General features: G+C 41.2%; 1 protein-coding gene across 11 annotated transcripts in view; it reads left to right on the top strand.

Moving 5' to 3' along the window:
- UTRN (utrophin) overlaps nt 1-25,234 on the top strand; it is a 638,628-nt gene that overhangs the window by 484,101 nt on the left and 129,293 nt on the right. For all 11 annotated transcript variants that reach the window (XM_030556487.1, XM_030556489.1, XM_030556490.1 and 8 more), the window contains 4 exons: nt 4,538-4,806; nt 6,780-6,926; nt 8,319-8,397; nt 13,486-13,546. In XM_030556487.1, coding sequence (XP_030412347.1) covers nt 4,538-4,806; nt 6,780-6,926; nt 8,319-8,397; nt 13,486-13,546 — 556 coding nt within the window. The remainder of the gene's footprint in view (nt 1-4,537; nt 4,807-6,779; nt 6,927-8,318; nt 8,398-13,485; nt 13,547-25,234) is intronic.

Below are 25,234 nucleotides of genomic sequence, written 5' to 3' on the forward strand. Positions count from 1 at the left end.
CTGTCATACTTGCTTTCCAATCAGGTTGGAGAATGAGGCCTGCCTTAAGCCTACTGTCAATGCCAACAGCTCTTAGAGAGATTTCCCATTCTTCCAGAATTGAGGCTAGTTAGCTGGTGGCTTGTGTAGTTTAAATTATCACTAGCCACCTGACCAAGATGATTAAGTCCCTGTATCTGACCACCATTTTATGCAGAGATGCCAGATTATTTCTTTCTTAGTTTTTAAATCCTCCAAAAAGGATCATTATCTTTTATCATAAAACATTTAGTTTTTAACAGTATTCAATTTCCAAAATTAAACCTGCAAGTTGTTATACTGTACAGAAAAGTAACTATTTGCAAGTGCATGATTCGGAAAAACAAATGGAAAGTATTTATTACACTTTGGTTTTTTTATCACGGCATCAGTATATTTGGTACACAAGAAATTATTTTGAAATAGTCCTGGGACTTTACAATCAGTAAATTGACTCTTTGTCATTGGATTTTAGTCAATTCAGATGATTTTAGAAAAACTCATGACAGTTTTAAACTCTTAACATGAATAATTCCCAAATGAATTAAAATGAAAATTCCCTTGCTATCCCCAAGTAATCAAATCCTCTGTTATTGTCCTTCCTATATAATTTATTACTTTAATAGTTGATTCTGTCTCAAATTTTTTAAATTACAGTTCTCTCTCTCTCTCTCCCCTTTGCAGAAATCTGTTGCAAAGGCTGGGGTAAAAGGTCATCTCAAAACTGAGCATAACGTACAAGGTAAACCGTGTTGCAGAATCCAGTGGTGGAGTTGTTCAGGTGGCAGGATAGAGTCAGAAATTTTCATGTTAACTATAGGAAATAAAATTGTAGCAAAAAAGCAAACAAACCCAGAACAACATTGAATCTCTGTCTCTCATATGCTCCCAAGTGGTTCTTAATATCCCTATTCATAATTCCTTTCAAAGCATCTCTTAGATGATCTCCAGCTTTCTTCCATTCCGTCCTTTCAGTCACAGATATTGGATCTTCTTCATGCCTAGATTACCAGTTCCAGGTGCCTGGGATTCTACATACAATTTATACCTCATAGCCTGTTGACTAGTCATATCTACCTATGCAGCCCCATCTTTCTGTCACAAGTGTCCCTGGAAGTCCGCTCTATAAACATCCTTGGTATCACCAAGTGTGGTCAGCATCTGGATCAGTAATGGCTCTGCAGGCTAAAATTTACACAGATGGAAGTTTCCCTTAATAGTTTGTGGCTTGGAATATTTCCCTGAAACATTTGGTAAGCGTGAGCGCTCAAAACTTCCCTCTGCCTTTTTCTCAGACTTTCTCCAAAACAGTTTTTCATTTTTCAGAGGTTTTCCCGCCCCATCTCAGCGATTGCTGCAAGATTTGCTGTCATTTAAGCCTTGGATCAAGAGAGAAAGGGACATTAGGCTCTGGGCTATTCTGATGGAGTTGGCACTGAACCCGGCACCGGTGCGCCGCTCCGAGTCAGCACCAGGCACCGCAGTGTCAGTGTGTGATGACCTTTCGGCGCAGTTAACTAGTCAGCACTGCTCTCCATCCACAGGGCATGCCAGGAAGGCTAGGAAGAAGACTTCTTCGCTGCGGCACTGGAGTAAACCCGGGACAGAGGCTAGACCAATGTTGGGCAATCCTCGATCCCCACCGGCCTCTAACTCAAGTCGAGCAGAGTATCCAAGCCCATTCGGAGCAGGCCTCCTCAGATGTTCAGATGCCCTCCACACTGGAGGCCCTGCAGGCGGCCCGGTATGTTCATGCCGGTACCAGGAGCGCCACCGGTGTCGGCCCCGCACTTCAGAGGCAAGCCACCACTGGGATCTCCGCAGTATTCCACCTCATGGTGTGGCTGCTCAAGGGTTAGGTAGGGAGGAAAGGATGTGCTCAGAAGGGGTTCAGTGTGTCATCCTAGAAAGCAGGTGGCCCTCCATGCTCCGAGCCTACTTGGCAAAGTGGTCTTGGTTTTCCAGATGGGTGGATGAGCGGGGCGGTTCCTGTGGCCACCCTGATCCAGCTTATTCTGGACTACTTCCTTCACCTTGTAGCCCAGGGCCTGGCACCTTCGTCTGTCAAGGGTCACCTGGTGGCCATATCGGCCTTTTATCTACCGATGCAGGGCCACACAGTATTTTCCCATACTATGACTGGCCGATTCCTTAAGGGGTTGGATCGTCTCTTCCCATATGTTACGCCCCCAGTCCCACAGTGGGACCTAAACCTGGTGTTGGTCCAGCTCACAGGGCCCCCGTTTGAGCTGCTAGCCATGTGCTCCTGGTCACACCTCTTGTGGAAGGTGGCTTTCCTGGTTGCGATCACATCAGCTAGGCGGGTCTCAGAACTCAGGACCCTGACCTCAGAGCCCCCCATATGATGTTTCTTAAAGATAAGGTCCAACTCTGCCCACATCCTTTGTTCCTCCCAAAGGTGGTCTCCGCCTATCACATGGGTCAGCCAGTCCTCTGCCTCAAGCCCCATGCGTCCAGTGGGGAGTGCCGCCTCCACACGCTGGATGTGAGATAGGCGCTGGCCTTTTACCTGGAGTGGACTAAGACATTCAGAAAATCCTCACAACTGTTCATTGCCTCAGCCAAGAGTATGAAAGGTTGGCCGATCTCCACCGGCAGTTCTCCAACTGGATCACCTCGTGCATCCATACCTGTTATGACGTGGCGGGAATCCCTCCATCAGCAATTGTGAATGTGCACTTGACTAGGGCGCAGGCCTCGTCAGCTGTCTTTTTGGCCCATGTTCTCATTCAGGACATTTGTAGGGCTTCCACTTCAGTTCACACGTTCACCTCACATTATGTGATTGTCTCTCAGACCAGGCAGGACGCCGTGTTCAGCAGGGCCATTCTCCATCCCAAGAATTTTTGAACTCTTTCACACCTCCAACAGATATAACTTGGAATCATCTTTTGTGGAATATACATGAGCAATCACTCGAAGAAGAAAAGACAGTTACCTTTTCCATAACTGGTGTTCTTCGAGATGTGTTGCTCATGTTCGTTCCACATCCTGCCTTCTTTCCCCTCTGTCGAAGTTGTCTGGCAAGAAGAAACTGAGAGTGAGGGGGGGGGCTTGCAGCGCCCCTTAAACGATGCCACGGAGGTGCCATTCCAGGGGTCGCTAAGGAAAAAAACTTCCAGCACCAGTGCACATGGCGAGCGCACACACCTATTGTGGAATAGACGTGAGCAACATATCTCAAAGAACACCAGTTACGGAAATGATAACTGTCTTATCAGGCTCCCACCAATTGTTTATAACAAGGAAGAGATCCGGCATATGTGTACTTAACACATACTGTCAGAGAGTGAAACTTTAGACAGTGTGTTTGTAAGTTACAGTAATGTCAAATAATGCTATGCATGCTCAGGTCTTGACTCTAAGTGGGATTTAAACAAAAACTTCCAGACATAATCAGTGTCATCATCCAAACTATCTCCTTAAGACTAAGAGTACGTCCAGACTACCCGCCTTTTCGGTGACTAGTGATCGATTTCTCGGGGATCGATATATCGCGCCTCATCTAGACGCAGTGTATCGATCTCTGAATGCGTTCCCTATCGACTCTGGAACTCCACCAGTGTGAACGGCGGTAGCGGAGTCGATGGGGGAGTTGCGGACGTCAATCCCGTGCCATGAGGACCCAAGGTAAATCAAACTGAAGTTGCGTATCTTAGATCGATCCCCCGCCCCCAGTGTAGACCAGCCCTGAGGCTCCCATCCTTGCCATATTTATCCTACCTTCAGCTTTGTTTGCTCAGTTATAACAGCTACCCATTGACATAAATAGGATTTTTCTGGGGATCCCGGGTGCAATTTTCAAAGCCGCTTAGGGGATTTAGACATACAGCATTGAAATGAATGAGGAATGTGCATCTAAATCTCAACTCTGTCATTTTGGTTAGCAATCCTGGGTTTGTTTTTGTTTGTGTTGTGCAGTTCTAAGGTTTACAGTACTCCATTTGTATGACTGTTTAAGTGGGAAATTAACATTAAAATCACTATTGCGGAGCTGCAGAAATATTTAAGGTGTGGTACTGAGAAAACGTGATCCATTTTAACGTGAATTAAAGAGCGCTAAAAGAGAAGAAAACATGGGTTGGGGCAGAGGTTCATGAACTGGGAAAGTGAGGTGGCACAATTTGCAGATTACTCTTGCCGGTTCCAGAGGTACTGCAAACACCAATAGCCAGTCCTAGGCTCTTGCTTTTTGTAATGTGTGGAAATGAGGATGAATTTCTCAAGTTATCCTAGCCATGTTGTTCTTTAAGAATAAAGTTTTGTTTTTCATTTTATGTTATTTGTCAACATGGACTTTTCTTGTTGATTTATTTGAAGAAAAATCTGCTGAGTTATGATGATCTCTGAATTGGCTGGACATCTTATCTGATAGAGTCTTATTGAATTGCTCCTTGTACAGAATTAAATCTGTTCAACCAAAAATGAACAGCAGCTTTAAAAAAAGAACAAGGGGAAAAAAAAACACCTAAACCCTGAAACCACCTTTTCACTGCAGAGTTGACCCCAGAGGAGAAAGCACAGAGAATTGCCAAAGCTATGCGCAAGCAGTCTTCAGAGGTGAAAGAGAAATGGGAGAGCCTGAATGCCAGTGCCAACAACTGGCAGAAGCAAGTGGACAAAGCATTAGAGAAACTGAAAGACTTGCAGTGTGCCATGGACGACCTTGATGCTGACTTGAAAGAGGCTGAGAATGTGCGAAATGGCTGGAAACCAGTAGGAGATTTACTGATTGACTCATTGCAGGATCATATTGAGAAAACTACAGTAAGCATGACATTCTTTGTGAATATAACAACTGTTTTTAGCAATGTAGTGACCTACTGCTTCCCCAGAGCCAGAACCTTTCCCTAGTATAGGGAAAGGCTCCAGCAGTAAGGAAAGGCTCTGGTGGTGGGTTGGCAGCAGGGAAATGCTCTGGCAGCTCCTCACAGCTAAAGCCCTTCCTCACTGCCTCCCCTCTGCCACAGTCTTTTCTTACCGCAGTGAAAGGCTCTAGTAGCAGGGAGCTGTCAAAGCCTTTCCTTGCTGTCTCCCCCTGCCAGAGCCTTTCATTGCCACATGTAGCTACATGCTGCAGTGTGGACACAAGCTGCTTTTCACTAGTTACACATACCCTACAGGCCTTATAGTTAAGTTTGCTCCAGGGCATTTCCTATCAACACCATTATTAAACTTCAAGGAAATTGCTAATTAAGGCAACATCTATGATTGTCACTAACTTCATTTGATATTCCTTAGTACTCAAATGATGTCATACCCAGAAAAACTCACTCTTCAGCTCCACAGTATAATCTCTTTCAGTTCCAATATACAAGCACGCACAATACACACTGATCAAAGCCATGCTGAAAGGCACAGGTTTGTCTCTGACCTTAGCATCTAAAGTTACTCATGAGAGGATCAACTATCTTGGATTGTAAACATTTGCAAGAAAGATTCCATCTTTATATGTATTGCAAATAATTATTTGCATGTATGGTACTATGTAAATAGTATATCTGACTGCTTCACTTCACTGTTGTTCATACATAAATGAGTAGGGCTTTACACCTCTATCCCCTGAAGTTTTGCTCAGACTATTCAGGTTCAATGGAACCTAGGAACTTTAAGTCAAACACAGTCAAAGCAGAATTATCTACACACTGCAGTTGATATAAGAGTAATGCATACATTCCTCACCCTTTTCCATTTTAGTATAGAAGTAAACCAAGCTCTCGCATGCTGCAGGGAATATCTCTTTGTTCTTGTGTTAAGAAACCGTTTGTCATATCTTGATGTCATTTCGGCAATGGAGGGTAAAGCAAAGTCTATTAAATTTTCATTGCTGTGGAAAGCAGAAAGATCTGCTAGATTTGTGGGGGACTGTTGGCAGCCCACAAACCAAAATTTCCCCTCTTGCCTATAGATGTCTCCTGTGAATGGGACTGATTAGGAATAGTTTCAAGGAAGGTAGGGAATAGTTGTCCAAAAAAAACCCTTCTCTTTTTCTAGTTGTTGGCTTGTTCACAGCATCAAACAACTATCTTTACCTGCTCACAGCAAGAAAGACATTTAGTGCATATTTTCAACCATAACTGTAACTTTTATTTTTTAATGTTATATTTAGTTTTGTTTGGTTCAGAAAACCTTTCTTCTTTTTTACTCATAATAGATTTAACTGTCCAGTCAGAATCCCATGAAGTATTCTGTTCGTTTTCCTTGGAAGATGCATTGCCTCATGTTTGCTAATTCAGTAATGAGGTATTTGAATAAAGATTTTGCCAGCAACTTTTAATCAGGGAACAATAGTCAACCTTATTCAATAAATTTGATTTAAGAATCCTTGATGTGAACCAGTATTTCTAAAACTCACTGTAGAATATTTCAGTATTGATGAAATCCACCCCTGTGCAGAATGACCACACAAGCCCTATGCACCCCTGAAAACTTATGTAAGGCCTATTTTTATAGCTTAAATGGGATGTAAGTAGGCTTTATATGGGCCCTGTGTACAGGAGTGGATTTAAAGTCAAATAATACAACAGGGTAGAATCCTTTATAGTCAGACTATATTTAAGTAAATAGGCTTTCCTCCATAGAGAATGCTAATTACCTCCTTTGTATGTTCTTGTTTAGTATATCTGTACTGCCGTGTCAGTGTCAACCAAATGTAACTGTTTTTTATATGGCATGCAAGCTTTCATTCTGTTCTGTAAGATGGTGGTCAAGCCAAGTGTGTGTCGTCTTTTTCCTATCAGGCTTTCAGAGAAGAGATTGCACCAATCAACTTGAAAGTTAAAACAGTGAATGATTTATCTAGTCAGCTGTCTCCACTTGACCTTCATCCATCTTTAAAGATGTCTCGCCAGCTGGATGACCTTAATATGCGCTGGAAACTTTTACAGGTATGCCCTCCTCCTTTCCCTGAAGGGGGAAGTGCATCAGCAGTACTCTTCTTTTTCTCTTACAAAATAAATTATTACTGTTTTTCCCTTATTGCTCTCTTGACTCTGTTACCATAGTGGCAAAAAGCAATGAAAGGAGCTGTCTTTCCTTCACTGTTTTGACTGATAGCCTGCCTCCCTTTTCTGCTCTCTCAGCAGTTCACTCGCTCAAGGGACTCTGTTAATCTTTACAGACTAGATCTTATTTTCATTTCACCTGTGTGATAGCAATATTTGTACCAATTTGTAAGCACTGAAATAACTCCATAAATCATAGTTATTGAAACTTTTGAAAGTTTGAACATACGTTTCTGCTGTGTTGCCACCCGTATAAAAGTTGATTTTTTTTTTAAATGTCCAATTTCCGTAGGGAATTTTTCATGAATAATGTGAATACTGATAGGTCTAGGACCATGGGAAGGTTTAGGAGCAGAAAACATGCTTGAGGGGTCTGGAGTGGATTCATATGGCTTATATTTGACTAGTGCTTCAGTGGTCTAGGACTGATAAAGCAGAACCTGTGTATCCATTTAGGTGATTTACAGTTTTGTGCTGAATGAAATAATGAGGATTCTTAATTTACCGGTTTACCAATCTTTTCATCCCTGCCCCCCCACACTGCTATCTTTTATGGATTTTTTTTGTCAATCCACTTCTATTAATTTTGATTTTCCCGAATCTCAGACTCTCTCTCCTGCCACACACAGAAGGAATTGGGGAAATCAAAATGCTGTGAAAGAAGGGGAAAAAATATGTCTCCTTTATGTTTGATGCTGGGAACCTGCAGAGTTTGAATGTAAGCTGCTGGGCTACTAGGCTCAAAACGAGCTGGGAGGCAAAGTTATTAACATTTCTGAAGCATCCCTCCTTGTCTCTCAAAATGTAATTTTGGCGTTGGAATGATTTTCGGCCTTATAGAGAATTAGCTAAGCAGCCAAGCCCCTGCTGCACGTGCTTAGTGCAGTTTAATTAGTAAACCAGAAGGAAGTCTGGCCATCTTGTCAGCTCCAGAATGGTCTCATCTTGTAAAGGCAGCTGTAAGATTGATACAATCAAAGTGAGGCCTGCTGACTACAGACAGTTGGACAGGAGAAATGGGGAGAAATAAAACAGACACTTCAATGGACAACTTTAGTCACCTTGAAACTTCCGTTCATTATTGATCTGTATTGCTTACACAAGCACAACGTTACCTGGAATTGAAAAAGAAAAACAGTGAGTGTAATGAACTGAGAGTAAATAAATGTAGAAGATACACGAAAATTATTTAGAATTGCATGCAAACCAATGTTTTTGTTGTGACTCCTGCTTTACAAAATAAATAAGAAATCGTGTTATTTTGTTTGTGTATAGGTATCTGTGGAGGATCGCCTTAAACTTCTACAGGAAGCACACCAGGATTTTGGCCCTGAATCTCAACATTTTCTCTCCAGTAAGTGCTAGTAATACATTGATAAATTTGAGACAGTAGCCTTCTCTCCAGTCACCTCTCACAACCCATCCTGGACGATGATCCCACGCTTTCACAGGCCTTGGGTGGCAGGCCAGTCCTCGCCCACAGACAACCTGCCAACCTGAAACATATTCTCACCAGTAACTGCACACCGCACTATAGTAACTCTAGCTCAGGAACCAATCCATGCAACAAACCTCGATGCCAACTCTGCCCGCATATCTACACCAGCGACACCATCACAGGACCTAACCAGATCAGCCACACCATCACCGGTTCATTCACCTGCATGTCCACCAATGTCATATACGCCATCATATGCCAGCAATGCCCCTCTGCTATGTACATCGGCCAAACTGGACAGTCTCTATGGAAAAGGTTAAATAGACACAAATTAGATATTAGGAATGGCAATATACAAAAACCTATAGGAGAACACTTCAATCTCCTTGGCCACACTATAGCAGATCTTAAGGTGGCCTTCCTGCAGCAGAAACTTCAGGACCAGACTTCAAAGAGAAACTGCTGAGCTTCAGTTCATCTGCAAATTTGACACCATCAGCTCAGGATTAAACAAAGACTGTGAATGGCTTGCCAACTACAAAACCAGTTTCTCCTCCCTTGGTTTTCACACCTCAACTGCTAGAACAGGGCCTCATCCTCTCTGATTGAGCTAACCTCGTTATCTCTAGCTTGCTTGTGTCAAAGTTAGACTCAGGACTCACAGTTTGTCAGACCACTCTGTTTTATTAGCGCAATGCTCCGCCAATAACACTCAGATAATGTGAGTGGCCATGCAAGACCCCAACAGTCTTATTTATACAGATAAAAGAGTGGGAATTAGACAAAGGGACAAAGAAAGCAAAACAGTAAAATTCACCAGGGGCATAGCATGCATATCCTATTTCCTTACTAGCTCTTATCCATCTAAGGCTAATACTTCACCAGTTGCCCTTAAACGGTGCAATTGTTCTATGTTAATGTCTGTATTCCTGACACCTGGATTGCAGCATTCCAACAGTTTTACTTAAAGGTACAGACAGCATTTCTTTAATCCTTTCTATTTTCACAATATAATTCATTCTACTTTCACACTTGCATATATATATCTGCCCCTGGAAATTTCCACTACATGCATCTGACAAAGTGGGTATTCACCCACAAAAACTCATGCTCCAAAACATCTTGGTCTATAAGGTGCCCACAGGGTTCTTTGCTGCTCTCACATGATGATACCCTTAACTGACCCATAATGTCAGGAAGTTTCACTTCCTTGTAGTTAACTACATCGTTCTTTCAGCTAGGTTGATTCCCTCTTCCTCCTCAGGGAGAGATAGCTCAGGGGTTTGAGCATTGGCCTACTAAACCCAGGGTTCTGAGTTTAATCCTTGAGGGGGCTGTTTAGGGAACTGGGCTAAAAATCTGGGGATTGGTCCCGCTTTGAGCAGCCGGTTGGACTAGATGACCTCTTGAGGTCCCTTCCAACCCTAATATTGTATGATTCTTCCTTTCACTTCATCTCTCTATAGTATTCCATTCTCATGGATCACCTATCTGATCACTCATTCTTTGTTTGCAGGTTTTGCTGCTTTTTTTCACCAAGCATCATTTTTTTAATATATATATATAGAGAGAGAGAGAGAGAGAGAGAGAGAATGTGTCTCACATGTCAGTTCTTGTCCTTTTGCCCTCTGATATCTGTCGTCTTTTCATTCAAATTATCTTTACCTCTGACCTTGCTACCAAATTGATACAAGACAAGAGCTGGTCAAACTTCTTTTTTTAAAGAACCCATATTAATCAAAAGTTTCACTGTATGACCTGCTCTTTGTTTTCAGAATTTCAAATGAGGGGAAAAGTCCAGCAAAATTTTCTTCTTTGTAGAGGCAATTTTATTTATTTAGTGCCATGTACTGAGTTTTTAGAAATTTAGATCTGGAACCTCCAAGTGTTTGAGATTTTCAGATCCATGGCCGACATTTCACCCATTATAGAAACATAGTGGAACTGTGAAATAAAGATCCATGTTCAGTTTCTGAATCTTTCTCTCACCCACCAGCACCCCCCAAAGTTCAAATATGTTCATATACAAGGTGTTAATTCAGGCCTGTCTCTAGTTTTTAGATGAACTCTGCAATAATAATCATAGCTCTTTGTCATGTATTCTCCTCGGGAGCTTTGAGATAGGTGGATAGTGTCATATAAATGACTTAACTCCTATATTCCACTTTTGATTCCATAGATCTCAGTATATTGTATGCATAATGCTCGGAGCATCTTGCCAGCTGACAAGCCAAATTCCCTAAAATAATTTCAAAAGCCCTAGATATCTACTGTCCCCTTTTCAGGAAATGTAACAATGATATTCTCATTTCAAACCCACAATTATGTTCAAAATAAAGAGCGTGGTGAAAGAGGTGCAGCGTCATACATTTAATTAAAAAATACAGGTAATACATAGGACAGGTGTTTTTTTTTTTTTAGAGCAATTCCTCCAAAATGGAACCTATTTGCAGACCAGCTGGAACCTCTGAGTCTTTCCAGTTACTTCAACAGTGACCGAACAGAGCTACTTAATTCCCTTTTTGCGCAAATATGTAAATAAAATGCATCAATAGTATCGGGAAATGCCTGGGAAACTTGAGGGCTCTGTTTAGTCTTAGAATTAGTACAGCTGAAGAAGCATCCTCATGCTGCCTTACCAGCATCCCTCTGCTTTGTTCTTGAGGAACATCCCTTACCGGGGATTGACTGCCAATCCCAGAACACTAATCACTCCTGTTCTACAAAGAACAACCGGACACAGAGGACAACTTGAAGCAATGTCAATCGATTGCCACAACCTATGCTCCAACTCTTCCCTCATCTATTTCTGTTATCCCACCAACATTTTATTAGCAGGAAGACAGCTGCAATCTAATTGCATCCTTTCTCAACTTGGAAACCATGGGCTCCTTACAGCTTACCCTCATGTTGGCAAAGTTTATCCATCCCTAGTGTAGATGGGTACAAAATAATCCAACCTCAGAATGTTTTAGAATCCATAATTCCCCTAAAAAACACCCATGCTACTGTCCCAAAGCTTTCAGAAATACTAGCTTGATTTTTTGCTCATTTTAATTTATTTTACATGTCCAAAGTTCCACAACTCTGCAGTTCATTTTTTGTATTCTTACAAGAAGAGATTAGTGACAGTCAGTTATCTTCATATGCTCTGTGTCTCAGCCTGCTGTACTCTTCAACCAAAGCCTTCAGCCACCCTCTTCAATGCCTCCCTCAACTGCATCCAACCTTTTATTAATATCTGCAGTATTTGTACTGGGTGCCAGAATCAATAATTAGTCTGTTCATCTTCCATCCGTAAATAGTGATTTTTTGAAAAAAAAATTTCATCTGTGCCACAGGTTCATGCAGCACAGAAAATGGACAATGTTTTTATTGAGTATGGTTCTAAATAAGTACAGTATCACTTGATCCACAGGAATTAGAGATAGTCTTGATAGCATAATAATAGATTTATCTGCCTGCAAGTGCAGAATATCTGCAATCACTCATAACTAATAAGTCAAATCTGAGCAAAACTCAGAGGGGAGCTGATCTTCTCAGTTAACATCATTCAAATAATAGTGCCACAGAAACCAATAGCAATGACTAATACTATTAGGAAATGAAGGTCTGAAAGCAGCATATTTCTAAAGTTGTCTGCTATCTTGGCCCATCTGTGTGATTTCAGTTTTTCTCTCCTCCAGAGTACAAACCCCTAAAATACAAGCCCAACTATTCTCTTTGTTTCAAATTATGGGAAAATAAAATGATTGTTTGGTCACGGAACTTTTTTCTTACAAATTAGCAACACTTTTTAAAATATGGATGCCTTTTTTCTCCTTAAAGGGTGGCACAAAATTTTTGCTTCATTCTTTCAATACCATATAAAAATATAGACCTTTTTTCATAAATTCATATATTTTTCCACAAAGCACTGCACAGTTAATCTGTTGTTTAGTAAATTAATTTATTAACTCTGTACAGTGTGGACAGAATTTTCATCCCACTTGCCTAGATGTTTAAATATGGCCTTTGATGCCTAACTTTCTGGATCTAATGTTGGCTTGTGTGTTGAATATAAATTCGGCTCATGGTGCTATTTAATTATTCCTGCTTATTCTTTCAAGAACAAATATCATTTGCTTCCACAGTGAATATGATGAAGTGAATTTCCTATACAGTAGAAACTGTTTAACCAAACACCAATTTGGTTATGTCCTCTGGGGAGGTATAAAGCATGTGGTCTGGGAAGGTATAGAATATGTATACAGAGATGCCTATCATATGGCCACTTCAAAGATAATCTATCAGATATCCTAATCACTCTTCATCTAAAGATTTCTGGTGTCTCCCGAGATTTTTAGATTAAACAGAGTTATACTGTATTGTAAGTTTTGCATCTCTTATGTGTGGATGTGTTATAGGGCAACCTGACTTTACAGATTCTCTTTTTTGCTGTCAGGTTTACATAAATTTTGCACATATTACTATCTCCAGGAGCATGGGAATGGGGTCTAATGTTCTGTGTGTTTCACAGAATATTAATCAATATTAATTTGGATTGCAAATAGGAGCTGAGGAAAATAACTAATAATAGTGTAGTTATTATTTTTATTTTTCATTATATTGTAATGTATTGATTATGGTAGCGAAGGCTCATATTGTCAAAGCTTAAATTGCTTGTATTTTCTGGAACCCATTGCTGGAGATAAGAAAAAGTTTTTAAATACCCCCTTAGCCTGCCTCTGAGTGGATGGCTTACTAAGCTACAATTTATTATCCTTCTTTGAAATGGAATTACCATATATGTTTGTTTTTATTTCTTGCTTGCCATCAAATAGATAGATAACACCACCCTGATATATTACCATGCTTTTCTCCAGCTGAATTACTGAAAGCCTGACTGGAAAATTAGAGCTTTTTCCACTGAATTTATTATAAGTGGGTTTAATTGTAAAAAGGAATCTTGTTTTTAAGATAGGTGCTATCTAATCACCATCTCCTGTGCTTTTCCCCCTGCAGCTTCAGTTCAGCTTCCATGGCAGAGATCTGTTTCACATAACAAAGTGCCCTATTACATCAAGTAAGTTGGCCTTGATTCTCATTTAGCTGCACTAAAGAAAGCGAAGGGTTTTGTGAGCTAAGTCTGATATGTACCTAATGCTACAATATTAGTAGAAATGTTACCAGCATACTCACTGCTTAGTCTATCATGCTGTATGTGCTCTATATTTTTTTCTGCAATGTGAGCACTCGTTTACAAATATATACAAATCATCAGCATAGGCGCTCTGATTCAGCAAGGTTATTTAAGCACATGAGTAGTGCCGTTGAAGCCAATAGGGCTACTTATGTGCTTAAAGTTAGGCACATATTTAAGAACCTTGTTCATTCAAAGCCTAACCCACAGAGAAAAAGAGAGGAGGGGACAGATTGTTTTTCTGTAAAAGCCTGAATACATGGTATATTAACTCTCAATTATTTAATGACAAAGTCCATAGTTGAGAAGCATTTTTGTAGTGACTAATTTTTGCACAGAAAAAGTAAATGATTTACAGCTGAAAATCTGTTTTTCTTTTTGTTCAGAGCTCCTGTAATGCATAGCCATCTGGCTGATCCTTCTGCTTTTCCTGTTCTCTTAATTTTTTTCTTTGCTTTTGAAATACCGACCTGCCATAAAATTAATCATTTGCTGAATAAATTGTAAATAATGGAAATAGTTCTTCATGGAGACATTCAGTGTGCTCTAATGGAAAAAAACATCCACAATCATTAACTGTATCAGTTTTCTTATATAATTATGTTTATATACCTGTACTTTCTCCCTTATGTTAGAAGGACAAAGATCACGGCTCTATCAGGAAACCAGCAGCTGTTTGTAAAAGGGATAAATGCTATTTTGGAATATCCAATGCACAGTCATTTTAAACCAAACCTGTATTTGTTTGTTTTAGTTCTGAGGGGGGAAAGTCCATTTTAAATGTTGTCAGCGTCTGTTTGGAAAGGCCATATTACTCCTCAGTGTAGCGTATCTACGAGTTAGCATCGTAGGTCATCCCAAACCAGTGCCATCAAAACCTTTATGCTATCGTACATGACACTGTCGTTTATCTGTAGAGCTTATGTTAAGTGTCTCATTAAAAACTATTTTAGAAATATTTGAGGTTCTAAATATGAAGTTAATACTATTTTTGTCTCTCTGCCTGTGTTTGCCCAGCCTTTCCTACTCTTCCTTAGAGTAGGAGATTCCTTTCTTCTTGGCCAGGATGGGGGAGAAGAGCAGAGGTGAGAAGGAGGGGACTGAAAAAAACATAGTCTATAGCTCTTCTCCCTTCCTGCAGTGCTTCAAAAGGCCACCATGCTTCAGGCAGCTGCAACCATGTCTGCAGTGGTGGGTGTACAGGGAAGTTAAATGCTTGACGAAGTGAGTTTGTCTGCTACTGTCCTTGCTCACTCTTGCTCACACTGACTCATCCTCCGATGGCTGGAGCCTTTGGGGGTAAAGAGGTATTAGTACTGATAGAGGTTCTGCCAAGCTATGCCTATTTGGGGAGGGGGGATCCCGCCCCCCAGCACCTCCCAAATTGCCTCTCTCATTCTGGGTGTGTTTGCTCCCTTCTTCACTGCTTTATATCCTTGGGTAGGAGGGGGAGAAGTCACTGGTGCATCTTCTTCCAGCCTACAATTAATGCCTGATTTTGTGGCGCTTGATCCTCTGCGACACCAGCAGCTATGAGAGCCCTGTAGAGGCTCCTTGTACCTCACACTTACATCATCTGGGCTGCTTTGTAAGCCTCATCCCCTTCTTTTGACAGAAAGGAGCACTGTGGGGCTCACTCTCAATCATGATAGCAACATCATGGGTCTCCGCCTCACAAAAATTAACATAATGTCCCTATGGCTGCTCCACATCAGGATGTCTGCAAACCCATGCACCCTTAATTGGAGATTTTCATTACCAGTTCTGCAGGTCCATGCCTGCAACCTCGACCCCATTGTGTTCTGAGGCAAAGGTATACCTGTTGCCTCTCCAGTTCCTTCTCATCACGTCTGCAGCTAGTGACACAGCATAGTGGTGTCTGTTAGCTAATTACACAACTTGCTACCTCTCTCGCTTAATCTTTTCTTTTCTTTTTTTGTTACTTAGTACATTATGTGCATTTTGGGGGTTCCCCTCTCCTTCTGTTGCCTGATTTGGACCTTTGGGGGGGACCTGGATCCATGGCCTCAGGTATGGGTCAAGGTCACCACCCAGGTTTCAAATCCTGCCAGACCTGCCATTAGTCTTCCCCTCGCAATTACAAACATTCAGGTTGCCTCCACAGCCTGGAAAAGTCACACATCCCCTCCAAATGTAAGATCTGCTCATTTATTAAAAGCAGATCTAAGCAACTGAGGGGAAACAGGCTAAATTTCCTGTTGCTAGAACGCTCCCTGAGACCTGCAGGATCAAGTCACATACCTGTACCTTGGATCCAGTTGATTTGAGAGCTTTGGCAATAGTCTCTGCTATGACAGTAAGCAAAGACCCTGGGGGCCCTTCAGAGCCATCTAGTCCCTCAAAAAAGAAAAGACCTCTTTCTCCAGAATGGGTCTCAGGAGACTGCATGTCCCAATAGGGATAGCAAGTTCCCATCCCCTCCAAAACTGAGACCATGGCACTAGCTTAGAAGACCATGGTGCATGCTAAGAAGCCATTAGGTAAAGAACCTAGAGTGGCCCGGGTATCAGCATCAGATTCAGAGCCTCCAAAACACAGGGTCTCAGAGCCAGGCCAAAATCATCGTCAGTGCCATCTTCTGTAGCCAGATATGAAGGGCACACCAATCACACTTCAGTACCATCTCCAGTGACATCCAACATACAGAGTGTCCCTACTCGTAGTCTCCCATACTCCTATTCCATTAGGACCTTTTGAATCCTGGAAAAAGCCTGAATCATACTTACTGATGGACAGTAGAGGAGCAGGAGTCAGCTGAGGAAGAAAGACAGCACATCCAGCCTGCTCACTGAATGAAGCAGGCGTCTCACATGAAAGCTTATATTATAGTTAATGTATAATAATGCATAAATACCGAGGGGTGAGAGCAGCAAGATACAGTTGCGTTAGCAACATGATCTTTGCCATTTCCTGCCTTTGAGTGCATCGCTTTGCAATTTTAATGCACTTTTTTGATTGGCAAAGAAAAACAATTTAAACATATGTAGCATATATATTGCAAAAGTAGGCTATAAGTTATTTGAGACTGGGCCAACTATGTAGATCCTTGTTTAAGAAATTCAGAGGAGTATTGAGTCTTTCCAATCATCTTGTTAATGACCTTGGTGAAAAACAACACAAAAAAAGAATTAAATTTTCAGGGCTGGCCGAAGAGAAGAGTTTGCTAATGAGATTTAGCTGAAATACATGATTTTATATAATGAAGCAGAGGAATTTTTTAAAATTCAACAAGGATGCTCACAAAGCAGGCAAAACAGTTACTCTAATCTGGCAGCCCCACAGATCTGTGGACATAATTGGAGTTGTGAATGTGTCCAGTCAGGATTTTTAGACAGTGCACTAGCATCATTCAATAATCATTAAGACAGCATTATAAAAGGGGAAAATGGTCAATTGTGGGCAATGAGTGGAAGAGTCTTTTGATGGCCCCCCCTAGCTTTTATTCATCATTTGTCTATTTTTATAAATGTTGGTTTTAATAAACAAGACCAAAGCAATTGAAGTAAAAAATTCACCCACTGCCCCCACAAGAAGGCTTTTGCAGAGCTTTTTCTGTACTATCAGCTTGATGGAAAGTGCCTTGATATTTATGTCTTGAAAGAAAAGTAGAATGATCTGATATTTAATTGGCAGATTTTATTTATTTTTTAAAAGCAAGCTGAAGAATGCTAAATATTTATAGCTTCACAATCTGCCAGGCCAGCTTTCCTTGGCAGTTGCCTTATTTTCTTGTTGCATACTGTCTCCAGACTTCACACTTGCCAGTAGCAGGTAAGGAAAGTACTGAGTTATGGAAAATCGAAGTCAGAAAAAAGCTGATTCTTAGTTGTGTCTTTTGGGGCATTATCAGGCTGAGGCATTTTATCCAGATTTAAATGTATATATTTTTGTAAACTATGTCTATTCTCTACTTTCAGACCTTGTTAGGAGAAGAGAGGAAAAATAATGCCATAATTGAAAAGGTATTTAAGTGAACAATTAGTGTGCTTTGACAGTACAATTCAAGAGAGAAATCATATGTCTGCAATATTTACCCTTTATACAAAGAACCAGTTATTGGACAGTTGTACAGATTAGCTTGTCACTTAATTTTTCTAATGATTTTTCTGGATTCACCATAAGAACGGCCATACTGGGTCAGACCAAAGGTCCATCTAGCCCAGTGTCCCCTCTTCCAACAGTTTCCAATGCCAGGTGCCCCAAAGGGAATGAACAGAGCAGGTAGTCATCCAGTGATCCATCCCCTGTTGCCCTTTTCCAGCTTCTGGCAAACAGGCTAGGGGCACCATCCCTGCCCATTTTGGCTAGTAGCCATTGATAGACCTAGCCTCCATGAATATATCTCATTCCTTTTTTAACCATGTTATAGACTTGACCTTCACATCCTCTGTCAAAGAGTTCCACAGGTTGACACTGCATTGGGTGAAGAAATACTTCCTTTTGTTTGTTTTAGACCTGCTGCCTATTAAATTCCGTTGGTGACCTCCAGTTCGTGTGTTATGAGAAGGAGTAAATAACACTTCCTTGTTTACATTCTCCACATCAATCATGATTTTATAGACCTCTATCATATTCCCCCTTAGTCGTCTCTTTTTCAAGCTGAAAAGTTCCAATCTTATTAATCTCTCCTCATATGGAAGCTGTTCTATACTCCTAATCATTTTTGTTGCCCTTTTCTTAACCTATCCCAACATCTCTTTTTTGAGATGAGGTGACCACATCTGTGTGCAGTACGCAAGATGTGGGCATACCATGGATTTATATAGAGGCAATGTGATATTTTCTGTCTGTCTTAATGATTCCCAACATTGTTAGCTTTTTTGAGTGCCGCTGCACATTCAACGGATGTTTTCAGAGAACTATCCACAGCAATGCCAAGATCTCTTTCTTGAGTGGTAACAGCTAATTTAGACCCCATCATTTTATGTGTATAGTTGGGATTATGTTTTCCAATATGCATTACTTTGCATTTATCAACATTAAATTTAATCTGCCATTTTGTTGCCCAGTCACCAAGTTTTGAGAGATCCTTTTGAAGCTATTCACAGTCTGCTTTGGTCTTAACTATCTTGAGTAGTTTTGTATCATCTGTAATTTTTGCCATCTCACTGTTTACCCCTTTTTCCAGATCATTTATGAATATGTTGAATAGTACTGGTCCCAGTACAGACCCCTGAGGGTCACCACTATTTACCTCTCTCCATTTTGAAAACTGACCATTTATTCTTACCCATTGTTTCCTATCTTTTAACCAGTTGTCAGTCCATGAGAGGATCTTCCCTCTTATCCCATGACAGCTTACTTTGCTTAAGAGCCTTTAGTGAGGAACCTTGTCAAAGGCTTTCCGAAAATCTAAGTACGCTATATCCACTGGATCCACCTTGTCCACATGCTTGTTGACTCTCTCAAAGAATTCTAGTAGGTTGATGAGGCATGATTTTCCTTTACAAAACCCATGTTGATTTTTCCCCAACAACTCATGTCCATCTATATGTCTGACAATTCTGTTCTTTACTGTAGTTTCAACCAATTTGCCAGGTACTGAAGTCATGCTTTCTGGCCTGTAACACTACTCTACAGCCAAAATGCTTCTGAAATAAATGTAGTCCAACTTTACTAATTCTGGGTCACTGAGAACAAAAATGATGCTTAAAATTGTTGATTGGCTCTAGTTTTCAAGATATGCTATTGGGTCAGTATATACGACCCTTGACTTGGGAATGGCGGAGGATAAGTGAGTTATAAAGGGAAGGGATCTCAATTTAAACCAGAAATGACTAAAATACATCTTTGACTGGATCTATGAATAAATCTATGACTGGGTTTGGACAGTACTTGCTTTTTAGGCAAAACAATGAATGATGCAATCAGAAGCTGGTATTGCGTCATACATGATATGAATTGCATCATGTTATTCCTAGAAGTCATGGATGATGCAATCATAACGAAGCTTACATCACTCTGCTGAACACATTGCCCTATATCAGCTCTAGAAATCATACAGTGTCAGGTGCTCTCTTATTTGTCAGTGTTTTATTTTGCAAAGGGACACATTTCTGTTTAGCCCAAGTGAGCAGAGATGCCTCGTACTTGTGTGAACAGTGGAGATAACTTCTGCTATGTTTGTGGTGAAGTGACTTTTGCGTCACAAAAGCGCAGTATAACCACTATGGTTAAGAAAGTCTATCACTTTTATTTTGGCTGCAAAATTGGAGATCAGGACAAGAGGTGGGCCCCACACATATGCTGCAACACTTGGGCAACAAATCTTCGCCAGTGGTAGAACAGGAAAAGGAAATCTATGCGTTTTGCAGTGCCAATGATTTGGAGAGAGCCAACAGATCATACCAGCAATTGTTACTTCTGCATGGTGCCTCCAGTTGGAAAAGGTGTGTCAAAGAAGAAAAAGTGACTGTGCATTATCCAAACATTCCATCATCTTATACACCCAGTACCCCACGGAGAAGGACTGCCAGTTCTTGATGCACCAGAATCATTCTCACTTGAGTCAGGAAGAGGAAGAGGATGAAACTTCTGGTCCTGAACCATCAATGTCACAGGACCCACATTTTCTCCCATCCTTCTCCTCTGAACCACAACTCCTAACACAAGGTGAACTGAATAACCTTGTCAGGGATTTGGAACTACCCCAGATTAAGGCAGAGCTGTTGGGCTCCAGACTACAGCAGTGGAATCTCCTGGCAGGCTATCAGGGCAAATGGAGCCCATCAATGCTTGCAGACTATTGCTGGACAGTGACAAGAGATGCTCCATTTAATGAATACAAGAGACAAGCCAAGAAGCGCCGAGTAGACACTGAATAGGACTAAACTATGTACATAATAGTTTTTTGCCTTTTGTTTCATAATAAATTTTATTTATATAACGCTTTTGCTGATTTTTAAAGTGTTACATAAACAGGACAGGTGAAATATTATCATGTAAAGCAACCATAAACACATGAAAAGACCTAGGTTTACAATTTATGATTAAAACTCTACTATCTACACAATATACATAGACATAAAATGTGTAAACTTAAATATCTTAGAAACAGTAGCCAATCAGTTGTTTTAATTGTCATATTTGAATTCAGCACATCAAAATACATAATAAATATCACATTTTATCTCTGAAGCAGACGACTTCTCAAAAATTGTAGACCAGTGTAATTGCCGGGATCACCTCTAGACCCCTTTTTAAAAATTGGCATTACATAAGCTATCTGCCAGTCATTTGGTATAGAAGCTGATTTATATGATAGGGTCCAAACCACAGTTAGTATTTCTGCAATTTAACATTTGAGTTCCTTCAGAATTCTTTTGGGTGACTTATTGCTTTTTAATTTATCAATTTGTTCTAAAACCTCCTCTAATGACTCCTCAATCTGGTACAATTGCTCAGATTTTTCATCTAAAAAGAATGCTCAGGTTTGGGAATTTTCCTCACGTCTTCAGCCTTGAAGACTGATGCAAATAATTTAGTTTCTGCGCAATGGCCTTATTATCCTTGAGTGCTCCTTTAGCATATCGATCATCGAGTCGCCCCACTGGTTATTGAGCAGGCTTCCTGTTCTGATGTACTTTAAACATCATTTGCTATTACTTTTTGAGTCTTTGGCAAGCTATTCTTTAAATTCTTTTTTGGCCTTCCTAATTGTGTTTTTACACTTGTGAGAATTTATTCTCCTTTCTGTTTTCCTCACTAGGATTTAATTTCCACTTTTTAAACGATGCCTTTTTGCCTCTCACAGCTTCTTTTACTTTGTTGTTTAGCCATGGTGGCTCTTTTTTGGTTCTCTTATTATGTTTGTTAATTGAGGATGTACATTTAAGTTGAGCCTCTATTATGGTGTCTTTAAAAAGCTTCCATGCAGCTTTCAGGGATTTCACTTTTGGCACTGTACTGTTTTATTTTTTGCTTAACTTCCTGATTTTGGTGTAGTTCCCCTTTTCTGAAATTGAATGCTACTGTGTTGGTCCACTGTGGTGTTTTCCCTGCCACAGGGACGTTAAATTTAATTATATTATGGTCCCTATTACCAAGCGGTCCAGCTGTATTCACCTCTTGGACTAGATTGTGTTCTCCACTTAGGACTAAATCAAGAATTGCCTCTCCTCTTGTAGGTTCCAGGACTAGCTGCTCCAAGAAGCAGTCATTTAAGGCAGCAGTCCCCAATCTTGTGGAGGACCGTTGTTATGCTCATACAAAGCATGTGGGATCTTTATAGAGGAAGGTAAATACACAGCACTTATTGAGAATACAACAGTTAGCATATCTCACATACACACACACACACACACACTCTCTCTCTCTCTCTCTCTCTCTCTCTCTCTCTCTCTCTCTCTCTCCCCCTCCTGCCAGTGCTGTTCATAGTTACCAGTCTGTTGTAGCTTGAGTCAATCTAATGGCCAGTTAGAGTGTGGAACTGGGCTCTTGTCTGTCGCAATCCTATATTCCTAGAGTGTGGCAGGACGAACCCAACGTCCCATGGCCAAGGACTCTGGTTCTTATAGTTGTTTTTTTTTGTTGAAGTCTATGGATTTTGCTGTGTCAGTTTGTGAATTGCTGTAAACATTCCAATACACCTCTGAGAGGGTCATCCTGTCCTTTGTTTGATTTAGTTTATTATCCTCAGAGGTGCCAGCCTTTACCTCAGAGTCGTCAATCTGCCCTTCATTATGGATGCACGTTGATGATTCTTTGATGTCCTTTAAGTCTCTTTATTTTTTCTTCCTTGACTCTGGCTATAACAATGTCCTTTACACCTAATCTTTTCCTGATGGATACATCCTCATTCACAGAAACAGATTGAGACTACAAACAGTAGTATTTTATATCGAGCAGAAAGGCATTGCAAATTAAACCTTGCCTTCAATGTTTCTCTAATCTACTTACCATAGATACAATAGAGAATCCTGTCTCTTACTTGCTAAACCTTAAAACAAAGACGTGTATTTAACTAGAGTGCCTAATTTGTAATACATATAGGAAACCATAGTAGACATTATAACACATCCTAAAACAAAAGGTGACCATAATCAGTCAGAAGGATTGTTCTGATCGGTCATTCCTTTCTGCTATTCAGAAAGGGGTGGCTAGCAGGATGAAATCAAATCATACATTAATTCTTATAGTACATTATAAAATCCAGCTCCTACACTGTGGCAGCGGACGAGCATTCGCCGAAATGCTGCCGACAAGCAACGTCATCTAGAGGTATTGCCACTGAAAATCGGTGGCATTTCGGCGGTGCTGCCTTCAGATGACACAGCTTGTTGGCGGCATTTCGGTGGATGCTTGTCCACTGGCCAGTACAAGGGACGCACTTAGACACCCCGGCAGGTGCTGCAGTGCCCACGGGCACCGCATTCATGACCGCTGATTTAAGGTGTCAAGAAACTTTCTTTGCATCCCATCTTGAGGTGACATGTACTCATTCAATATGGGGATAGTTGAAGTACCACATTATTACTGAGTTTTTTATTTTAATAGCCTCTATAATTTCCCTGAGCATTTCGCAGTCACTGTCTCCATCATGGTCAGGTGGCCAGTAATATATCCCTACTGTTATATTCATACTTTTCGAGTATGGAATTACTATCCATAGAGATTGGTACAGTTTGGTTCATTTAAGATTTTTATTTCATTTGATTCTACACTTTTTCACATATAGTGCCACTCCCCCACCAATATGACCTGTTCTGGTCTTCCAATATATTTTGTACCCTGGAATTACTGTGTCCCACTGATTATCTTCATTCCACCAAGTTTCTGTGACGCTTATTATATGAATATCTTCATTTAATATGAGGCACTCTAGTTCACCCTTCACTTGCTCCGGGGGCCCCGGAGAACTCTCGCAGGGCCCGGGCCCCAGAGCTTCTCCCGCTCCTGGTCTTTGATGGCACCTGGGTGGCGGGGGGTTCTTCCACTGCTGGACCCGCCGCCGAAGTGACCTGAAGACTCGTGGTGGGGGGTCCTTCTGCCCCGGGACCCGCTGCTGAAGTGCCGGGTCTTCAGCGGCAATTCGGTGGCAGGAGGCCCCGGCCGCGGGTCTTCGGGGCACTTCAGCGGCGGGTCCCGGAGTGGAAGGACCCCCCGCTGCTGAATTACCTCCGAAGTGGGGGCCCCCTGCCGCTGAAGACCGCAACCCCCCTAAATCCTCTGCGAGACCCTGTCTAGCCCACCCTTACGCTCTCCAAACTCCCTCGCAAAACTCCCTTTTAGCTGCATCTGTTTGCTGGCTCCTCCGGTTGCTTAGGCAAAGGTCTGGTCTTTAAATGAAGTGTAAACCTGGAGTGATATACGGCATAACTTAAGCTGAAAGAGAAGCAGGGCTGCCTTGTAGTCTAGTCAGTGATGTCTTTCAGCATCCCACATCTTCCAAGAATAGTTATATTTAAGATTAATGGTCTCAAGGAAATATATCCTAAGGCATGCTGCATCTGCCATTTCTACAGCTGGGGTTTTATGTAGAGAGATGAGGCTTAATAAACTGGATATTCTTTTGTCTGAGTTGAGGGATAAAAATGAACCAGAAAAAGAGGAGAATAAGAGTATCAATGAATTGCCACCTCCTGGTGTCCCCTGGTGGCCTTAGGACTATAAGTCCTGTAAGTGTCTCCTTGCCTCAGTTTCCCCTGCAAAGGGCTTCTTAAATATATACTACACATCCTTTTCAGGGACCATTCATAACACCCCTTGTTGGGGTCTGGTTTTATTCATAGGCTATGTTTTGGGATGCTGAGTTTTATTTTCTATCTCTTTACCCTCTTATTGGGTCACTCCCAGGCCTTTCCTGCCTATAGTCTCGTTTTCCATTCCCAAGGTCTTCTGCGGGAGCCTACTCACTCCCAGCAGCCTATGTCCAATTTTCTTTGCTCTGATCTCCCTAAACAGACCCCCTTCACTGCAATGACCTGCTGCTCTTTTATAGAAGAATCACCTGATCTCTCTCAGGTGTGCCTCTTCATCAGGGTTGTCTGGCCCCAGGCATTCAGCCGTTAAGAGCAAGTCACCCTCTTACAAAGAGTAAGATACAATGTTTGACATCTGTCAGAGGTATTCAGAGAGTGAGAATGTGCTAGGTGAGTTGCAGATAATCTCACCTTTGAATTGGGATACTGCAGAAGTACACCTGTTAAGGCTATGATTTTTTGAAAATGTACTACATCCTCACCAGTTTTATAACACAAATAAGGGAAGTGTTTTTCACAAATTAAGAAACTCTCAGAAGGTGGGAGGGTGTGTTTTAGGCTTGAATGGATCTGTCAGTAAGGATAGTGTCAAAATGATTTAAAACGTCTGTATTTTGAGATAAGTAGCATTTGTTCTGTCTCCTGCCTGATGCCCATGGTAACAGGCTTTTACGTGCCCAGACAGGAATGTCTCAAAGAAAAAGAGGGTTCTATTGCTGGCTAGTTTCCTCCTACCTGTTTTCTAATTTTGATGTGCATTCTGGTTCTGATGTCATATAGTTATTCAAGTACACGTAATGTGCTTGAGAGGTTTGCGCAAAACCGTTTTGACCCCCTATTACTTGAGCAA

The sequence above is a fragment of the Gopherus evgoodei genome, chromosome 3 (genome assembly GCF_007399415.2).
Source record: "Gopherus evgoodei ecotype Sinaloan lineage chromosome 3, rGopEvg1_v1.p, whole genome shotgun sequence".
Classification (NCBI taxonomy): domain Eukaryota; kingdom Metazoa; phylum Chordata; order Testudines; family Testudinidae; genus Gopherus; species Gopherus evgoodei.